Raw genomic sequence first — 21,271 nt, 5'->3', positions numbered from 1 at the left:
AGTTGAGTCCGTTTTAACAATTCTAATATTCAGGATGAAGCTAGTCTATGGACAATGATCTGCTTGTTATTAGCATCTTTGTAGCAATTCAATTAGCTATGTTTACATATATGCTTTAATTATATGATTAATTATATCTTTATATAGATATTAATATAAATATATAGTTAGCATAAAGTTTATCTATTATATAACATATATTTTTTATAAACTTTATAAGTTAATAGAGAGTTAATTCAAATCTTAGGATGTGTTCGGAAATCATTTTCTGAGTTTCAAGTGTTTGGCAATGACAAAAATTTAAAGTCAACGGAAAATGAAGCTTTGGTCAATAAAAAATATACATATTTTCAGGAAAATGACTTTTTTTTTTTTGAAGTCATTTTCCATCGTCCAACAGCCAATCAACCAAAATTGTATACAGTCGTCGGTCACTCCTTCCTGACGGTCAAAAAAGCAAATTTGAGTGGCGGTTGCCGGCTGGAAGCGGTGGAGGTGACGAAGCTGTGTCATTGGAGGAGAAACAACAGTGGAGGTGAGGAGCTGTGTCGCTGGAGGAGAAACGACGGTGGAGGTGAGGAGCGGTGGAGCTCTGGTTGCTGTATGTTGTGGTGAGAAACTACGGTACATGCAGCGTCGGTTGGGCATGGTGGAGGCAGTGGCAGCTGGGCTTTGAGAAACTGATGAGATTAGGGTTATTTTGGTTTGTTCGTATACAATTAAAATATATAATCCGATTTTCTAAAAAAATTAACAAAACCAATACAGTTTTCTGGAATGTAATCAAACACTGAAATAAAAATGTTTTTTGAAAAAATAACTCATTTTTTAGAATAAAAAAAAATTCAGAAGTCATTTTCCTGGTTTCCAAACACACCCTTAATTTTTTTTTTTTTTTTTTGTTGCGCACCCTTAGTTGTTATATGTGAGGTTAAAGATTTTAAATCTTATACTCCCTCTGTCCCATTTTATGTGTATATATTTAGAAAATACGCTAAAAATACTATTAGACGTAAAAAAAAAAGTAAAAAAAAAAAAACAAATAAGAAAGAGTTAGTTTGACCAATGAATAGTAAGTAAGACAGATAAAATGGGACAGAATGAGTATTACACAAATTATATATATATATATATATATATATATATATATATATATATATATATATATATATATATATATATATAATCGCACTCAGGTGCGAATGCTTCGCCTAGGAGCGAAATAGGAATGGATTCTGTCTGTCCACGTGTCCAAATCTAATGGATGAGAAACACTGATTTTTTTAAAAAAGCGCGGTGGTATTTTCGTAAATAATCGAACATCGAAGTGCAAGTAAAATGTATTACAAGTGCATGTAAAATGTATTATAAGTGCAAGTAAAAATTTACACCGAGTATCAATACGAAGTGCACCTATAGTTATAAGTAGTTGCATCTATAGTTCTAAGTAGTTGCACACATAGTTATAAGTAGTTGCACATAGGTGCATGAATGTTTGCGGGGGGTTTTCGGGGTATTGCTACCCGCTGAACTCAGATCAATGAATGTTAACAAGACAAAATTACATGCACTTATAGGTGAAAGTATGTGCACCTATAGTTTTAAATAGTTGCACTTATAGTTATAAGCACACCCAAATGCATGAATGTTTGCGGGAAGTGAATGCTAACAAGACAAAATTACATGCACTTATAGGTGAAAGTAGGTGCACTTGTAAGTGATTTTACTTGCACTTCGATGTTCAATTATTTACGAAAATGCCACCGCATTTTTTTAAGCTATTAGATATGGACACGTGTCGCGCGCTAATTCGTTCGCATATTCCTTCCTGGGCACTTATTCGCACCTGAGTGCATCCCTATATATATATATATATATATATATATATATATATATATATATATATATATATATATATATATATATATATATATATATATATATATAAGTGGATTGACTAGTTTAACTCGCCAGTCTGCTAGTATATACGGGTTAGTTTCATGTTCCAACCCGTATATAAAAATGAGTCGGGTTCGAGCCCGGCCTTTTTTCAGCATACTCATGCCTGAGCAACCCATTTGGGACGGGTTGACCTGCTTTGATAGTTCTCAATTCTCGTGTGACTAAAGTTTTGTTTGTATGTTGCTTTATCCTCATATTTAAATTCTCAACCGTCCTTGCAATAATCGAATAATTTATGTTGAGATTACTAGCTAGGCTCATAAACACCAACAAAATTATTCTATTTTAATTAATTTTTCAATTAAACACCAACAAAATTATTCAACAAAATTATGGTTTGTTAGTATACAATTAAAATATATAATTTGGTTTTCCAAAAAAATTAACTAAACACACCAAAACAGTTTTCTAGATTCAATCGAACAATGAAATAAAAATGTTTTCTAAAAAAATAACTCATTTTTCAGAAAAAAAAAAAAAAAAAAAATCAGAAGTCATTTTCCTGGTTTCCAAACACACCCTTAGTTTTTTTTTTTTTTTTTTTTTTTTTTTTTGGTGCGCACCTTTAGTTGTTATATGTGAGGTTAAAGATTTCAAATCTTATACTCCCCCGTCCCATTTTATGTGTCTGATTCGGTTAACGAGGCTTGACTAGAGTTATTTTTAATCCAATTTTTCATAATTTTAAGTTTAGTATTAGTATACAAAATGTATATATTTATAAACTACACTAAAAGTACTATTAAACGCAAAAGAAAAAAATAAAAATAAGTAAAAAATACTTAAAAAAAAAAACAAAGAAGAAAGAGTTAGTTTGACCAATAAATACTGTAGTAAGTATGACAGATAAAATGTGACAGAGTGAGTATTACACAAATTAATATATTAATATTATTATAATAAAAAAATATTTTTAAAGAAAAGTGAATTGACTAGTTTAACTCGCTAGCCTATTAGTGTATACAAGTTGGTTCATGTTCTAACCCGTACATAAAAATGAGTTAGGGTCGGGCCCGACCTATTTTCTGCATGCTTGTGCCCGGCCAATCCATATGGAACGAGTTGACCCACTTTGATAGTTCTAAATTCTCATGTGAGTAAGAATTTGTTTGTACATTACTTTATCCTCATATTTAAATTATCAACCGCCCTTGCAATAATCGAATAATTTATGTTCAGGTTACTAGCTAGGCTCATAAACACCAACAAAATTATTCTATTTTAATTAATTTTTCATGCAATATACATAAATATCTAAAAGCATAATATGTTTTAATTAATTTTTTCATGCAATATACATAAATATCTAAAACAAACATAATATCTCTCCATCCAGGATATATTCCTTATTTTTGTCATTTTTTTATGTGCTAATAAAGGTATACTTTTTACTTTAAATGTTATACATTTTATTTTATTTGACAAAATTATTCATATTGATTTTTTATAAACAAAATTACTCTCACACAGTTATAACTCCGTTATTATTTAATAATAACTTCATCACATACTGTTATCATATACCTACATCCATCATATATTTTTCCTATATAATCTTTAATTAGATATAGTAGTTAGAGATATCGCAAATTATGCCGTGCAACCGAATGCACCTAGCAAGGTGCATACGGTTGCAAAACGGCGCCGTTTTACTAAAAAACGACACGGCGCGCACAAAATCAAAAAAAAAAAAAAAATTGGATGGCCGTTAGCGGCGTTATTCATATCATATTTGGTAGTTTTGCGATTTTTTGGTAGTTTGGCGTTTTGATTGCAGTATACGTAAAATCGCAATCGCAATAGCGATCGCAGTCGTTTTCCTGATTTATTGTATGGATCTCATGATGGATGATGCAGTAGACCAGAGAGACGAGGCATTAGATCAGAGAGATGAAGCAGGCGATGAATTGCATACGGTTCCAGGTTATTTTGCAGTTTGATTTTTATGGATTTGTGGTCGTTTGCAATTTTTGCAGTGTGATATATTGTGTAGGTGTTTATATTTAGTGTGATGTTTATTGTGTATGTGATGTTTATGTGATTCTAGTCTGAGATCATTCGTAACTCTTGGTGTTTATGTGTTTATGGTTTTCTGAATGAACGAAATATATATCCATAATCTTTGAACTATAAATCCAGAAGTTGTGAGTTATATATCCAGAATTATAGTAGTATATATCAAGGATTTTGTGAATGGATACTCTGTTCTGGATTGTATATCCATAATTATTGAACTTTTATGTCCAGAAACTGTGAGCTTTATATCCAGAATTCTATCACTATACATCCAGAATTATAATACTATACATCCACAAATTTCTAAACTGATACTCTGTTCTGGCTTTTAACACTATGCAGTCAGTGAAGATGTTGTTGTTGATTCACCAAGTTCAGATCCAATAGAGTTAGACATTGATGGTTCTTCTTCTAATCCAGGTCTATATGTAGTTTTATATGATCATAATTCACAGTGTTCAGCATTGTTATATGTTCATTCTTTTTCCATGGAAAATGTTATTCCTTTTGTAGAGCATGGCTGGATTTATTCGGCATTCCCCGCACCCCCTCTACATAGGAATTATATTTTCAATGGAACGTGTATTATTTAGTATACTTGAGGTTATATATTGCATTTGCAGTTGATGAAGATTTGGTTGGTGTTGTTGTAAGTAACGGGGTTGAAGCGTATGAGTTGTATAACAATTATGCATATAGAGTTGGTTTTAGTGTGAGGAAGGGTAATCAACGGTGCAAGGTATATAGCAAAACAGTCCAAATGAAGATGTTTATGTGTTCTAAAGCTGGTTTTAAGGTTAAGGCAAATGCTGGTGTTAGGGCATATTCAAAAATTGACACAAGGTCAGGGTGTGGTGCATGTGTTCAGTTTGACGTCGGTGAGGATGGGTTGTGGACGGTTACAAAACATGTAAAAGTGCACAATCACGAGTTATGTGCTGTAGACAAGAGTCATCTTCTGCGTTCACATAGAAATGTGGGTGATAATCAACTGTTATATTTAAAAGATTTGAAGAAGAGTGGTGTTGCAATGGCAGATGGTATTAGGTTCTTGAAACATCAAGCAGGGGGGTCTCCATTAGTTGGCTTCACTAATCGAGATGCTTATAATTCAATTGCTTCTGATACATCAAAGCGTTTGGATGGAACCGATTCGAACTCATTAATTGAAATATTTAGGAAGAGGCAGTCGACTGAGTCTGATTTTTTCTTTGATTTTGAAGTTGATTGTGATTCAAGACTATGCAGTTTTTTTTGGAGGGATGGTCGGATGAGACAAGACTATGAGTTGTTTGGGGATTTATTAGTGCACGATACAACTTATCGCACTAATAAATATGATATGATTTGTGGCCCTTTTGTAGGGATGAACCACCATTGCATGAATGTAATGTTTGGATGTGGTTTTCTGATGAATGAGAGGATAGAATCATTTGTGTGGCTGTTTAGAGCATTTTTAAGGTCTATGAATGGGAAATGTCCACAGACTATCATGACAGATCAATGTGCATCCATGGCTGCTGCTATTTGTCAGGTGTTTCCAACATCACGTCACCGTCTTTGCATATGGCATATTGGCGAGAATTCGAAGAAGCATATCAAGGCGTTAAGGAATAACAAGGATTTCTTAGATATGTTTAACTGTGTGTTGAAATACACAGAGACTGAAGCTGAGTTTGAATTTTATTGGACAAGGTATGTCCACTACTTTTTTTTTTTTCCTTTTTCGATTCTAGTAATTGAATTATGGATGTTTAGTATTAGAATTATGGTCATATAGTATTAGAATTATGAATATATAGTATTAGAATTATGTGAACATGTTGTAGTATAGAATGGAACTTCTTGATTTTTCCTGAGTTACATGCATTTAATTTATGGATTTATAGTTTTGGAATTGTGAATATACAGTGTTAGAATTATGGACATATATTATTAGTTGTCTGAACATGTATTAGTGAAGCAGTGAGCTTCCTGTTTGTCTCTAAATTATATGCATGCAATTTATGGATTTATAGTATTGGAATTGTGGATATATAATATTACAATTATGGATATATAGTATTAGTTGTCTGAACATGTAGTAGTGAAGCAGTGAGCTTTCTGTTTGTATTATATGCATTCAATTTGTGGTTTTATTATATTGGAACTGTGGATATATAGCATTAGAGTTCTAAACATATATCTTATCATTTCAGGTTGGTGACTGACTACAAGTGCCACAAGAATAGTTGGATACAAAAGCTGTATGACTGTAGGGAGAAGTGGTGTCCAGCATTCAATAAGGACTATTTTTCAGGGGGCATTTTATCATCGCAAAGGAGTGAAACTACTAACCATTCGATTTCAAGAAGGTTGTCCAAGATTGCAGGTCTATGTGATTTTTATTCATCGTTTGTTAGTGTAACTTCTGAATGGAGGAGCAAAGAGAATGGTGAAGACTTTCGTTGTACTCAAGGGGTACCCAACATGATGATGGAGCACGTGAAACTTCTGTTACACGCTAGAGATGTATATACGATTGAGATATATTTTTTGTTTGAGGAACAATTCATGAAAGGCAATGCCTGTCATCAAGAAATGGTGTTGAATGAAGGTTGTCAGTTCAAGTATCACGTATGGCGTCCAGATATAGATATTATAAGGCATGAAGTCAGTTTTAAGTTGTCAACCTTAGACATTTCGTGTAGTTGCAAGTTGATTTCGGAGTTAGGAATTTTATGCTGCCATTGTTTACGCATTCTTCATATACACTGTGTTTCAAGTATTCCTAACAAATATATCATGAAAAGGTGGACTAAAAAGGTTGCTGATGGTAGGGATGTGAATACTGGTTCAATGTTTTGTAGAGCTGGTGTCCCTCCTTCAATTTGGGTTGTGGAGATTTGCAGAAAGTTTCAAAGACTGATTTCATCTAGTCAAGATAACAGTGTAACTAGGCAGTTCTGTGATGAAGCAGTTGAGGAAGCAAAGAAAAAGGTTGAAGCTGAGATTGGCTATGTGCAAATTGAAGAGTGCGGTGTTTCATCTTCAAGTGGTGTCATTCAAAATCCTTCAAACCGGAGATCAAAAGGTGAGCGTAACGTAAGGAGGAGTAGTGTTATTGAAAAGAAGTACAGTGCTGCAAGGGAGAGGAGGAGTGCTGCAAATAAAGTTGCTTCGAGTACAAAAGGTGCTGTTCAGTCGTTGGTTTTGGAAAGTCTATCTGAGATTGCCGGGGATGGGTACCTTGTACATCCAAGTTCTGGGAGTTCGGAGTTTTGTCAGTATAGTAATGATGTAGATGATAATGCAGTTGTAGATTGAGAGTGGGGTTAATACCAGTTGGTAGCTAGCTGTTTTGAGGATATCAATTTACAAGTTGTTTGATCTGTGTATTCAAAATTTTAGTACTTGTTGATTTGCAGGTTTGAAGCTATATATCCATAATATTAAAGCTACATATCCATAATACTAAAGCTATATATCCATAATATTAGAGCTATACATACATATTCTGAGAACTATATGACCATAAAATATTGGAATTGTGTGTCAAATTAGTAAAAGTGTTCATAATGTTATATCATTATATCCACAATATTAAAGCTATATATCAATATGTAAACTGGTGAACTTGATGTTTACACTTATGTAAAATGTAAGTTCACAGCTGAACGAATATTCATAACTTTATATCAATATGTCCACAATCTTAAACCTATATGTCCATAATTCTGAGAACTATATGACCACAAAATATTGGAATTGTGTGTCAAATTAGTAAAAGTGTTCATAATGTTATATCATTATATCCACAATATTGAAGCTATATATCAATATGTAAACTGGTGAACTTGATCACTTATGTAAAATGTAAGTTCACAGTTGAACGAATATTCACAACTTTATATCAATATGTCCACAATCTTAAACCTATATGTCCATAATTCTTGAAATATGAATATATGAATATTTGAACGGTATGTTTATACTTATGTAAGATGTTCATAATTTTATATCCATACATCCACAATCTTAAACCTACATGTCCATAATATGAGAACTATATATTCAGTGAATTTCATAGATCGAATTTCAAAAATTGTGATAGAGTTGTTACAAAACAACCATAAGAACAGAAAATATTAAAATATTCATCCACAAAAACATTCATTGATCTTTCCAGTTTTACTTCTTCTTGTCTTCAATCTTTGCAGCTTTCTTGACCTCGCCTTTGACGCTGTTCAGCTTTGACATGATGATACAAGCAGCATACTTTGCCCTCAACTCAAGAATGAAGCTAGCCTGTAAAATAAGAAAAATAAATAACTAGTTCATTGTAATTTTTTCATCACTTTTTGATGTAGTTGGAATGTAATATATTTATGTTACTCTTACATTCGTGCGCATATGTTTCTTGAACCCAGGATCCCAGTTCTCGAGAGCTCCACCCATGTAACTCTCCATATGCCGCATTACATATATGCCACAGTCGGTGACATTCTCTGCATTTTTCCAGTGCATGGCAAGGAACTCTACTGGCATGCTGTTCAGTTTGTGAGTCAAGGTGGATTGTCCTGCTTCCAGGTACGCCTTGAATGCTTCAATCTGGTAAAAAATTAGCTCAATGTTCATAATGTTTTAAATTCAATATATAGGTGACAATAAGGAGATTTTTTAATATAATATAAGCTACCAGTTTGTATGGACAGTCTCCATATTTATCAAGCTCTGAAACACCAGCAGGCAATTCCTTGTTGTCTATCACCTGAACCTTGGATTCCTTGACATTTATGCACACAACAAAGTAGTGTGCATGGCGATGCACTGGGAAAAATATCTAATTCCAAAACAAAAGGTTATTATTTGAAACAACTACATACCCAGGTACTGTTAACTGCATGGGTATACATTCATATTTGACAGAGTACTATATATCCATAATTATAAAACTATATATCCACAAAATTCAGAAATTTATAAAGATCCTAATAAGCCGAGTATATTCCAAGCTTCAAGCATATAAATCCACAAATTAATAACTATACATCCAAAAACTACATTACCATATATCCAGAATTCTTAACAGCCTGTTCACAGAGTAATACATTCATATATTAACAGAGTACTACATATCCATAATCACATAACTATATATCCACAATTTTAAGACTATATATCCACAAATTCAGAACTTTATAAAGGATCTTATTAAACTTTGTATATTCCAAGCTTCATGCATATATATCAATAATAAAATCTTAAATTATTAAATTAAGTGTGTGTAATAGATCTTACAAGGTCTGCATCACTGATTTCCAGGTTTCCAAAACTTGATATTTCATAATTCAATCTATCATTGAAATTTTCCATCCTTTTCTCAGCTGGGAGACTTTTCATCCAATCATCAGATGGATCAAGCTGCAGCTGTTTTTGAATACACAGAAATGCAAAAAATGAGTATTCAAAAGGCTTAGAGTACTAGATTTTTAAAAATGCGCATTTGCATGTCAAAAATAACTCTTACATGTGGCAGTGTGGTGAAGAATACGCGTTTTGGTATCCCAACATCACGTTCTGTGTTCTTCAAAGTTAGCCGCAAAGACCAAACATTCAAGAAGTCTATATCCAACTCACCATTGCTCAAAGTTGAGAAGTGACGCCTTGTTAGGTAGTAGTCACCATAGCTGAACAGCAACTCACTACAGCACCAAAATAACAATAATAATAATAACACCAATAGTTATAATAATATGAACTATCTAAGTAATTTAAAGGTTATTATAAATATATGTGTTCAAACATACTCTTCTGGGTGTTCGGTAGACACACTCAAGAATGCATAGTTTGAAATGATTTTTTCCCGTGGAGTTGTAGTGCGTATAAAACCTGCATTCTGTGTCCAGTATGGTGACCTCAAACAAAGAGGTTTGTTCCTGAATCGTCGCTGGGGTCTCATCCTAACAGTCACGTCATCAACATCAGACTCACTTTCTTGCATGGCACTGTTGTTTATATATCCACAGCATTAGAACTTTATATCCATAATATTAAACATATATGTACATAATCATAGAACTATATATTCACAGATTTAAAATGTTCATAATTTTATATCTATATATCCACAATTTTAAAGCTATATGTCCACAGTTGTAAAAATGTTCATAAGTTTATATTCATAATTTTAGCACTATAAATTCATAACGTTAAAGCCAAATGCAAATAACAAACTGTAAATTTACCAATCAAAGTCATCAACATCAGCATCAGTAGCAGCGGCATGACGAACATATCTCTGAAATGGGACCCTAACAAGTGGAGGAGTTACTTGTGCTTCCAAGGTCGTTGACAGTCCTGCATCCTCTCCAATTTGTTGAACCAAAGCATCCAATGGTAGGTCCTCTTCAACTACTTGCTCTGTGTGTTGCTCACATGGCTGCGGTTGCGATTCATTGCAGTGTATTCCCAAATCAAATGATGGAGCTTCAAATTCCATGGTTCTTGTTGTCTTCTGAAATGCTTCCACCAATGAATCCACTGCAGCGGTGAAAGTTCCACTCCCAAAGAATATGTCATCCAACTGAGATTCAGTTGGAATGGAAGTTGATTCAATTGCGCTTGCAGCACCTAGCATGTTTGATATCCCTGAGAACGCTTTCTTCATGACTTCAATAGGTGCGCCCTGCTTTCCAATTTCAGACATAGCTTCACCAAACTCCAGGACATCTGATGCTAGCTTTTGGAGCACACGGGTCACCCGATCAACACTTGAGAGTGGCTCACTTGTAGTTGGTGTCGGTGTTGCAGTAGCAGGAGTAGAAGAAGTAGTAGCAGCAGCAGTAAATGCAGGTTGTGGTAGTGAGGTTGTAGCAGCAGCAGTGCCTGCAAGTTGTTGCAGTGAGGTGGTAGCATTAGTCCTTGGCTTCTTAACTCTAGGGATAACCCTTCCCTTTCCAAACCCACCAGCCCTTTTTTCAGCCTTGACTCTCTTTCTTACAAGCGTGGTTGTCCAAGCAAGTATGCTAGGGTATGTCCTGTTGATCTTCATTCCTTTGAATTCTACTCGATCAAAGTAGAACAGTTACAAATTACAGAAGATTATGTTAAAGATGAATTTAGAACAATTTATCCATGTATTCTTAATTGCATGGTCACAGTGTAATGCATAACTATATGTCCATAATCACATAACTATATATCCATAACTTTAAAACTATATATCCACAAAATTCAGAAATAAAAAATGATATTAATAAAATGAGTATATTCCAAGTTTCATGCATATATGTCCATAAACCCATAAATATACATCCAAAAACACATTAATATATATCCAGAATTATTAGCAGTATGTCCACAGAGTAATACATACATTTATTCACAGAGTACTACACATCCATAATCACATAACTATATATCCACAATTTTAAAATTATATATCCACAAATTAAACTGCATAAAGGACCTCATTAAACTGAGTGTATTCCAAGTGTCATGCATATATATCCATAAACCCATAACTATACATCCAAAAACACATTAATATATATCCAGAATTATTAACAGTATGTCCACAGAGTAATACATTCATATATTCACAGAGTACTATATATCCATAATCACATAACTATATATCCACAATTTTAAAACTATATATCCACAAATTAAACTACATAAAGGATCTTATTAAACTGAGTATATTCCAAGTTTCATGCATATATATCCATAATAAATTGTTAGTTATACACGTACAACTACATAAAATTCATGCAACTAGATTAAAGACAATAAGAACTGACCAATATCAATGTCATTGGCCCCCAAAAGCTTCTCTTTCTATCTTCATTGTAACTATCTATCGAGTCAATGAGAGATTGGTATGTGTAGGCACACCAATTGTACTCTTTAATCATATCAACATCAATCAATGAGTTTAAGATCCTGTACTTGGAGTAGCGTGTTGTGTTTCCTCGAAGCATGGAGGAAACGGCAAAGACTACGAAATCCCTCTTGAACTCATCACCATGATCAGCTCTCCTAACAATCTCATCTGGCATCTGTGTAGTTATTGGCGAGCCTGCTGTAATACCCCACCTCCTTCTCCATGAAGTCAGCAGCAGTTTGTATTCACGGGTTGAGGTGTCTTCCATCTTTGTCCCCTCATTGACCTTCAGAGGCCCTCGCGGGATTCCCAACGTGTATTCGACATCTTCCTCTTCAATGTGGAGACTATCATCCTCTAATACAAAATCACACCTGCAAACATTAAAGTTGTCCAGCAGGTATTGCACCAACTTTGATTCATTGGTGCAGAGTTGGAGATGAAGAAGTCCACCAAATCCAGTTTCTACGACAGCTTGTTTCTGTCGTGGTGAGAGCCTCTGGACAAGATCAAACATCAGCTTTGGCCCCATCCTCGTATTGAAGTAATCTCTCCTGTGTTCTCTAGTTCGTCGGCGCCGTCTCGTTGAAGTCTCTGCAACAGTTGTTTCCTTAGCAGGGCGTGAGCGCTGAGCTGCTTGTGAATTTAGGGCTGCTGCTGGTTGTTCACTAGTTGGATTAGAGCTCTGAGCTGCTTGTGAATCTAGAATTGCTGCTGTCCGGTACTCTGTTCTTCTTCTTTTTGTTTCTCTAAAAGCCTCAGCCAGTGTAGGTTCATGAGCCATTTCTGTAAATAAGAATTATTAAACTATACATCCATATTATCACAACTATTTGTCCACAAACATTTCAGAAACACACTAATTGAAGACAGGAATGATATTTTCATACATGCATAAGTATTAAACTATAAAACCACAAGTATAAAGCTATATATCCACAATATCACAACTATTTGTCCACAAACATTTCAGAAACACAATAATTGAAGAGAGGAATGATATTTTCAGACATGCATAAGTATTAAACTATAAAACCACAATTATAAAGCTATATATCCACAATATCACAACTATTTGTCCACAAACATTTCAGAAACACAATAATTGAAGAGAGGAATGATATTTTCAGACATGCATAAGTATTAAACTATAAAACCACAATTATAAAGCTATATATCCACAATATCACAACTATTTGTCCACAAACATTTCAGAAAACACACTAATTGAAGACAGGAATGATATTTTCACACATGCATAAGTATTAAACTATAAAACCACAATTATAAAGCTATATATCCACAATATCACAACTATTTGTCCACAAACATTTCAGAAAACACACTAATTGAAGACATGAATGATATTTTCATACATGCATAAGTATTAAACTATAAAACCACAATTATAAAGCTATATATCCACAATATCACAACTATTTGTCCACAAACATTTCAGAAACACAATAATTGAAGAGAGGAATGATATTTTCAGACATGCATAAGTATTAAACTATAAAACCACAATTATAAAGCTATATATCCACAATATCACAATTATTTGTCCACAAACATTTCAGAAACACACTAATTGAAGACAGGAATGATATTTTCGAACATGCATAAGTATTAAACTATAAAACCACAAGTATAAAGCTATATATCCACAATATCACAACTATTTGTCCACAAACATTTCAGAAAACACCAAAAAACAATCAAACAAACAGAAAAAAAACAGAGTATTGATCTGTTTGAGAAAAATGCAAAATCGTGTTGCAAAACCCTAGTCAAAAATAACAAGAATATACAGCGAATATGAATGTTAACAGTCAAAAAACACAAAAATACATTATACCTGATGGAGAATGCGATGATAAAAGGCGACAATGCTAGAATGAAAATGGCGAAAATGGCAACAATGGTGAACAAAACACGCTCCGGCGACAATGAGATGAAGACGACGAAAATCGCGACTCCGAGTAGACAGAGAGAGAGATGAAGACTGCTACAGTGCGAAGGAAGTGTGTAGCTTGTTAGAGACGAAACGTTGGAAATGGCGGAAAAAGGAGTATAGTGGCGTTTTATGGCAATAATAATAATATTTTTTTTTTTAAATATCGGGATGAGTGAAACGGTGCCACTAACGGCACCGTTACTTCCCTGGCACTATACGGTGCCGTTTTCAACCGTGTGTACCAAGAACGGTACACACGGTTGCACGGCATAACAATTGTAGAGATATATACCAATTTGATTGTTTATTTGGATTTGGAATGAATTATGGATTTGAAGCTAAGACTAACGTGAATGTAGCCGTGCAGGCCCGCCCGCCCCCGGTTTGGACTCCAAACTACTGGCAGACGCCCGCTGTCTTGTGTTGGGTCGCTGTTTCACATAAACTAAACGACCAAACTGTGTCCGATCCGACCCACAGAAACCTTCTTCCTCTATTTATACTATCTATGTCGTCCTCTCTCTCCTACTTCTCACAACAACCTCAGAGATCACGAAAACAACACACAGAAGAAAGAAAAAATGGCGTTCGCGATATCCAAGAATCAACCTTCGTCGTCTCATCCCCTCTCGGATCAGGAGAACAGTGCTGAAACCAAAGCCTCAGTGACGAGCCATCTTTATCTGAAGAAATCGCCATCGTCTCGCGACCATCATTCCCAGGCTCTCGACAGAGACGTCGTTCTCCGGCGTATCCGCCACCACAAGCGCATGGAGAAGGCTCGCAGGAATCTACGGGCGGTGTTTGGCGGCCCGCCGCCTTTGGCCGACACCGATGATATGTCGGCGTACGAACACAAGCTGCTGCAGATGGGTGACGTTTTCTGCTCCCCTTAGCATATATGCGTTGTCGCCGCCGGCCATCGGAGCACGCCGCCGCCGTGAAGATTTTCTTGCGTGATATGATCATGGAATGGGCTGTAAAATTTGTAAATATTTGGCTCGTTGCTAGCTAGTGCACTCCTATGTATTACATTACCACTCTTATAATAATCTATAAATAATATCATCTGCATTTCATTCCTAATTTCTTTTTTCTGTGTTTCATTTCTTATTTAATATTTAAAAATATATATGTTTAGAGCTAGCTAGATTACAAATAATACAAGTAGATCTTAATTATGAAAGAACTAATATAGTCTCTTAATAATGAGCTACCCAATCAGATCATTTTGTTATTGTCAAATCAGTCTGACGAATTCGATTAGAACTGTTTCACAGTTTGTAATTTGTTCAAGATTGTTTCAGAGTTTATAATATTATCTAACTAATTATGGTTAAGGTTCATTTTTGTTCCATAAAGAAAATACTTTATTTCCCTTTTAGATTGCACATCTAATTTTTTTTTCTCCTGATATGACATTCATTTATTGAGTATTATATATAAATTAATGTACACCATCACAAAGTTACAATAAAATTTAGCTACCACCTATAATTAGATGTTGTCACATTATAAAAAGTTTAATTAGAATAAGAAAATATTAGGAGTCTAGTGTTTTTCGTCCCACAATTTATAATCTTGTCTAAAGGAAGTCCCACAATTTATAACTTTATCTTAAGATAGTATATTATGTGTGGGTCTAACTTTAATTAGAAAGATACTTCTGGAAATGAATATCCCTCTGCTCAGATACTTCCAGGCCGGATTTTTTTTTTAAAATTTAGATAATTATTTTTTTATTCAGTTCCCTTCTTTTTAGATTCTTGGGATAGATTCCATTTGTTGATAGGCGTACGGTGCGGTTTGATGAGGAAGAAATCTGGAACAAAGATGAGATGAGATTGACGCGTGTGTACGTGGTTGTCAGAAATCATGCAGAATTTGTTTGCACGGACATTAATTCAATAGACAATATATACTCCGTATTTTGGAAAAGAAATTAAGGTTTAATCATCAACAATAATTATGTAGGGGTTTTGTTTGAGTTAGACAAATCTCTTATATGCATCAATATTTAGTTAATTTTGTAGAGTCATTGAGTTACCGTAATCACAAAATAAATTTTAAAGAAAACACACATTTAAATATTAAAAAGTAATAAGACCTTATTATGATTTAATGACACAAGAATTGAACCTCTATATGAGAGGTTGTGAATTTGAGCTTCAGTGAAAGTGTCATAGATTCTTTGTGTTTTAGTAGGTTGAGAAAAAAATATTAAAAGGTAAAGATTATGGGCTTTTGTAAATAATAAAAATGATTATGTGTTCCTTCTTTGAAAATGGATTTGATGTGGCAAATGAATGTACCTACTGCTTAATTGCTTGCATGTGAGTAGTGCTGATGACTCAACTATATATATAAATATATAATATCTGGTATTACCGATGACCGAAATATTAATATAGCTAAATCATTATACCAAAATGATCCAATTTTAACACAACCCACGGATAATAAGACAAAATACTGTAATTTTGGATACACGTCATGCCATTAAACAACGAGCAAAGATAATGGCAAGTGGAGTTACCAGTACGTACAACATGTCATACTAAGCTAACTAATCTCTTCTTATTGGTCGAAGTTAAAGTCAAATTTATATACTATAACGACCCAATATTCATCCAACACAACTTAGAGTATCCCAATTACAAATGTGACTAGAAAAAAGAATATGAGAAAGAAGAAAAAAAAGGTAAAAAAAAAAAGAAAGTTTGATTAAAAAATTAAAAATTAAAACATCAGCTTTTAAATGCACTATGTGCCGCGAATCACGGAGGTGTCATTTTTCCAAGCAGGCCCTAAATGCTAAGTCCTAAACCATCTTCTCTTGCAAAGACCTAAAAACTTATATCTCCTCTTTATCTCTACTCCACATCAGCCTTCCTAAAAAATCACATTAAGAACTTCTAATCGGGATGCCCTTATAATCAAACAAAAAAATTATGCCCATAGCTTAGGTAATTGGTCAGACTATAATTTGACAGGTGAGCTGATTGCGCTACTCGTAAGTAGAATCCAGTGAAATTAGGATTACTACGGTGAAACTGGAATCACCTAAATTTTTTTTTTTTAAAAAAAAAAACAAAAACTGTTAAGTTTTGGCCTTTTCACTCGTTAGTCCCCGCGTGATGCTTGCACAATTATACACCCGGAATTGCGTATAGTGTTTGTATATGTAAAGAGAAGAAAAAGGAGGAGGAGAAGAACACCAAGTTATAGTATAACCATCATGTAAGTGTGTCCCTTTCATTCATCTTCACTCACTTTATATAGTGGTCATATACAACCTTTCAAGTACACAACATCAATACATGATTAAATGATAAGCAAATGAAAGGTCTAAATAGTTTAATGGCCATAAATATAAATATTTACAACACTCCCCCTTGGCCATTAAATAATTATACTCATGCCTCGTTAAAAACCTCGCTAGAAAAACCCTGTGGGAAAAACTTAGTCGAGGAAAAGAGTACATGTAGTATCAATCATGTGTTGCATCGGTTGCCTCGTTAAAAACCTTAGCCTAAGAAAAACCCAGTGGGAAAAAAAAAAACTTAGCTAAGGGAAAAAGAGTACAACCATAAGCCTTCTGGGCATCATCTTTAGGATTTAGAAGTCTCCTAGACCGAGTTTATCGCTCCCCCTGAAGACAACAGTCTTCCTAGACTCCGCATCCCAATTTTATAAACATACTTCTCAAAAGTGGATGTAGGCAGGGACTTAGTGAACAAATCTGCCAGATTTTCACTAGACCGAACCTTTTCAATGAGTATTTCACCACTCTTCTGGAGTTCATGTGGGTAAAAGAACTTAGGAGCAATATGTTTAGTAAGACCTCCTTTAACGTACCCGTTACTCATCTGTGCAACACATGCCGCATTGTCCTCATATAAGACAGTCGGGGAATCAACATTGCTCATTGTTCCGCATGAGCGATGAATATGCTGTATCAGTGATCTCAACCATACGCATTCGCGTGCGGTTTCATATAAAGCAATTATCTCCGAGTGATTAGATGAGGTAGCAACTAAGGTCTGTTTAATGGACCTCCAAGATATAGCTGTACCTCCACAAAGAAAAACATAACCATTTTGCGATTTAGCAGTATGAGGGTCAGATATATAACCAGCGTCTGAATACCCTTTCAAAGTAATGTCCTGGTTGTTTTCAAAATAAAGACCAAGGTCTTTTGTCCCTTGGAGATATCTAAAGATATGCTTTATTCCACTCCAATGTCTTCTGGTAGGAGATGCACTAAATCTAGCAAGTAAATTCACTGAAAAGGCAATATCAGGCCTTGTGCAATTAGCCAGGTAAAGCAAGGCTCCAATAGCACTTAGGTAAGGAACTTCAGGTCCTAGAACCTCCTCATTATCCTCTTTAGGTCTAAATGGGTCCTTTTCCGCTTCAAGGGATCGGACCACCATTGGGGTGCTAAGGGGATGAGATTTATCCATATAGAATTTCTCCAATAATTTATTAATGTAGTTGGCTTGGTGAATGAAAATTCCATTTGGAAGATGCTCGATCTGCAGGCCGAGGCAGAACTTGGTTTTTCCCAAGTCTTTCATTTCAAATTCTGCTTTTAAGCATGAACATGCTTCTATAAGGTCTTCCTTTGTTCCAATAATGTTCATGTCATCGACATAGACAGATATAATGCAGAAGCCATTAGATGACTTCTTAATGAATATACAAGGGCAAATATCATTTTTAACATATCCCTTCTTCAGGAGGAATTCACTCAGATGGTTATACCACATTCTACCAGATTGCTTCAAGCCATATAATGACCTTTGAAGTTTGATGTTATACATGTTTCGATCTTTATCCCTCATATTGGAATTTTGAATACCCTCGGGTATTTTCATGTATATATCAGCATCTAGTGACCCATAAAGGTAAGCTGTCACTACATCCATCAACTGCATATCTAATTTCATACTTACTGCCAATGATATTAAATAGCGGAATGAGATGCCATCAATAACAGGAGAGTATGTTTGATCAAAATCAATTCCGGGTCTCTGCGTGAACCCCTGAGCTACCAATCTCGCTTTATATCTAACCACCTCATTGTTTTCATTCCTCTTCCGTACGAATACCCACCTGGATCCTACTGGGATCACATCTTTTGGGGTAAGTACGGTGGGACCAAAAACTTTTCTTTGATTAAGCGAGTTGAGCTCTGCCTCAATTGCCTGTTTCCACTTCAACCAGTCAGAGCGCTTCCGGCACTCGGTTATTGACTTTGGTTCTGGATCCAGATTATTTTGTGGAATATTACAGGCAACTGCATAGACAAAAGTGTCGTCGACGACTATTAAATCTCTGTTATATGTTTCTCCTGTATCAACAAAATTTATGGCCGTTTCTATATTGACATCAACCAGATCATCGTCATTTCTCAAAATATTTTGATCTGGATGTTCCGCATTCCCAGTGTTCGTATTATTTAGAGCACATGCAGGTTCATGGGTTCTCCGTCTTCGGGACGGTCGTCTTCAGGACGGTTAACATTTTTCTGGAGTGACTGAGATATTTTACCAATTCTCGTCTTCCGTGGATTTAAATCTTTTGCACCAAGTGGTCTCCCGCGCTTCTGGCGATGGGGAGTGTCAGTGTGCATACTTGGTCCCACGGGGACTTCAACTCTCGAAGGAGCATTCACAGCAGGGATATGGGACCTAGTCACTCCTCTGTTATCAGTAAAAGCATCTGGCAGGTTATTTGCTAAATTTTGCAAATTAATAATTTTCTGAACTTCTAGTTCAGTTTGACTAGTACGTGGGTCTAGATACTGAAGATCATTTTCATCCCATGAGATTTCTCGGCATTTCGTTAAATAAGGTCTTTTATCTCCCCCTAATGCCGGAAAATGATCTTCATCAAAAATGCAGTCAGCGTACCTCGCGGTAAACTGATCTCCTGTCATGGGCTCTAGGTATTTAATGATGGAAGGAGATTCATAACCAACATATATACCTAGTTTTCGTTGCGGGCCCATGGAGGTACGATTTGTAGGTGGTATGGGGGTATAAACTGCACACCCAAATACACGCAGATGGGAAATGTTAGGTTCTACGCCACGTAGTAGTTGCAAGGGGGAATAATCATGATATGCACTAGGTCGGATTTGAATTAAAGCTGCAGCATGTAATACTGCGTGTCCCCAACATGAGACTGGTAAACCAGACTTCTGCAGTAATGGTCTAGCGATTAATTTAATACGCTTAATCAGAGACTCAGCCAAGCCATTCTGAGTATGGACATAAGGTACAGGATGTTCCACTTTGATGCCCAAGGCCATACAATAATCATTGAAAGCCGTTGATGTGAATTCTCCAGCATTATCCATTCTTATTGATTTAATGGGATAATCTGGGAATTGGGCATTCAACTCAATAATTTTCGCAACAAATTTAGCGAAAGCTTTGTTCCTCGTGGACAGTAGACTAACATGAGTCCAACGAGTGGAAGCATCAATAAGGACCATAAAATATCTAAATGGTCCAGAAGGTGGACTAATAGGTCCACAAATGTCGCCCTGCAATCTCTGCAGAAATATAGGCGATTCATGTCCAACCTTAGTACGCGACGGGCGTACAATATATTTACTTTTCGCACAAGCCACACATGTAAACATATTTGGCGAAAGTACCTGAGATCTAGACAGGTTATGTCCAGCAGAATTAGATATGATCCGACCCATCATATTCTGCCCAGGATGACCCAGACGGTCATGCCACATTTGAAAAGAATGTGGATTTTTTAGTTTCATGGTAAGTGCCACAAATGAATCATTGGGTTGTATATTGGTATAATATAACCCAGAGGATAAAGAGGCAAGTTCCTCAACCTCCCGCTTTTGACCAGTGATCAACTGAGTCATGGTCAAGAACTCCTCTTTGTTCTTAGTCTTGGTTTCAATATGGAAACCATTTGAACGAATATCCTTGAAACTCAGCAAGGTTCGTTTAGATTGAGGGTACAACAAAGCATTTTCAATTAGTAGCTTTGTACCCTTAGGGAGGATGATGGATGCTCTTCCGGAGCCCACTATTTGTACCTGATCATTAGAAATGGTAGTAATATTACTACTTGATTTGTTTAAGGTACGAAAAAACCTCATATCCGTTAGGATAGTATGCGTGGTTGCACTATCCACCAAACACAATGTTGGTTCATGCTCCATTGTGCGAACAACAACTTTGTAATGTTGTAAGATCTTCGGGGTTACTTCTCGAACAGTGGTTGTTCGTTACTAATTAACCAATGCCTTGGTACAAAAAATAGCATGTGAAGGTTAAAAAAAGAGGTGAACCATTCATCATGATAAAATAGAAAACATAGAAATCAAGTCATAAAACGATATGAAAAAAAAAACATAAGTTCATAATAATCCAAAAAAAAAAAAACGATACGAAAAATAGGTTCATAAACCAAGAGCATAAGACAGA

The 21,271-nt window shown here is 35.2% G+C and overlaps 2 protein-coding genes across 2 annotated transcripts; one reads left to right on the top strand and one right to left on the bottom strand.

The window, feature by feature from the left end:
• The first annotated feature begins 4,180 nt into the window (after positions 1-4,180).
• Positions 4,181-7,284, top strand: LOC109180239 (protein FAR1-RELATED SEQUENCE 5-like). Its single transcript, XM_019329728.1, has 3 exons — positions 4,181-4,398; positions 4,602-5,673; positions 6,177-7,284. Exons 2-3 carry the CDS (start codon positions 4,739-4,741, stop codon positions 7,282-7,284), a joined length of 2,043 nt encoding a protein of 680 aa, XP_019185273.1. The 5' UTR covers positions 4,181-4,398; positions 4,602-4,738.
• Positions 7,285-8,148: 864 nt separating this feature from the next.
• LOC109180238 lies at positions 8,149-9,514 on the bottom strand. Its single transcript, XM_019329726.1, has 5 exons — positions 9,488-9,514; positions 9,259-9,387; positions 8,657-8,800; positions 8,359-8,568; positions 8,149-8,265 (listed from the first exon to the last, which is right to left on the bottom strand). The coding sequence occupies exons 2-5, from the start codon at positions 9,358-9,360 to the stop codon at positions 8,149-8,151; spliced, it is 573 nt and encodes a 190-aa protein (XP_019185271.1). The 5' UTR covers positions 9,361-9,387; positions 9,488-9,514.
• Between the last annotated feature and the right edge of the window lie 11,757 nt (positions 9,515-21,271).

Source organism: Ipomoea nil, unplaced genomic scaffold (assembly GCF_001879475.1).
Source record: "Ipomoea nil cultivar Tokyo-kokei standard unplaced genomic scaffold, Asagao_1.1 scaffold1026, whole genome shotgun sequence".
Taxonomy (NCBI): Eukaryota; Viridiplantae; Streptophyta; class Magnoliopsida; order Solanales; family Convolvulaceae; genus Ipomoea; species Ipomoea nil.
Note: the sequence above shows the minus strand (reverse complement) of the source record. Positions and strands in the feature narration are given on the sequence as shown.

What these genes read in the sequence shown, in the direction of transcription:
- LOC109180238 (XM_019329726.1), bottom strand. Translation starts at nt 9,360, where the DNA reads ATGAAAAGTCTCCCAGCTGAGAAAAGGATGGAAAATTTCAATGATAGA. An exon ending in AAATCAGTGATGCAGACCTT is followed by an intron (nt 8,801 to 9,258) that starts GTAAGATCTATT and finishes TTTTGGAATTAG; the next exon opens with ATATTTTTCCCAGTGCATCG. An exon ending in GAGACTGTCCATACAAACTG is followed by an intron (nt 8,569 to 8,656) that starts GTAGCTTATATT and finishes ATTTTTTACCAG; the next exon opens with ATTGAAGCATTCAAGGCGTA.
- LOC109180239 (XM_019329728.1), top strand. Translation starts at nt 4,739, where the DNA reads ATGAAGATGTTTATGTGTTCTAAAGCTGGTTTTAAGGTTAAGGCAAAT. An exon ending in TTTGAATTTTATTGGACAAG is followed by an intron (nt 5,674 to 6,176) that starts GTATGTCCACTA and finishes TTATCATTTCAG; the next exon opens with GTTGGTGACTGACTACAAGT.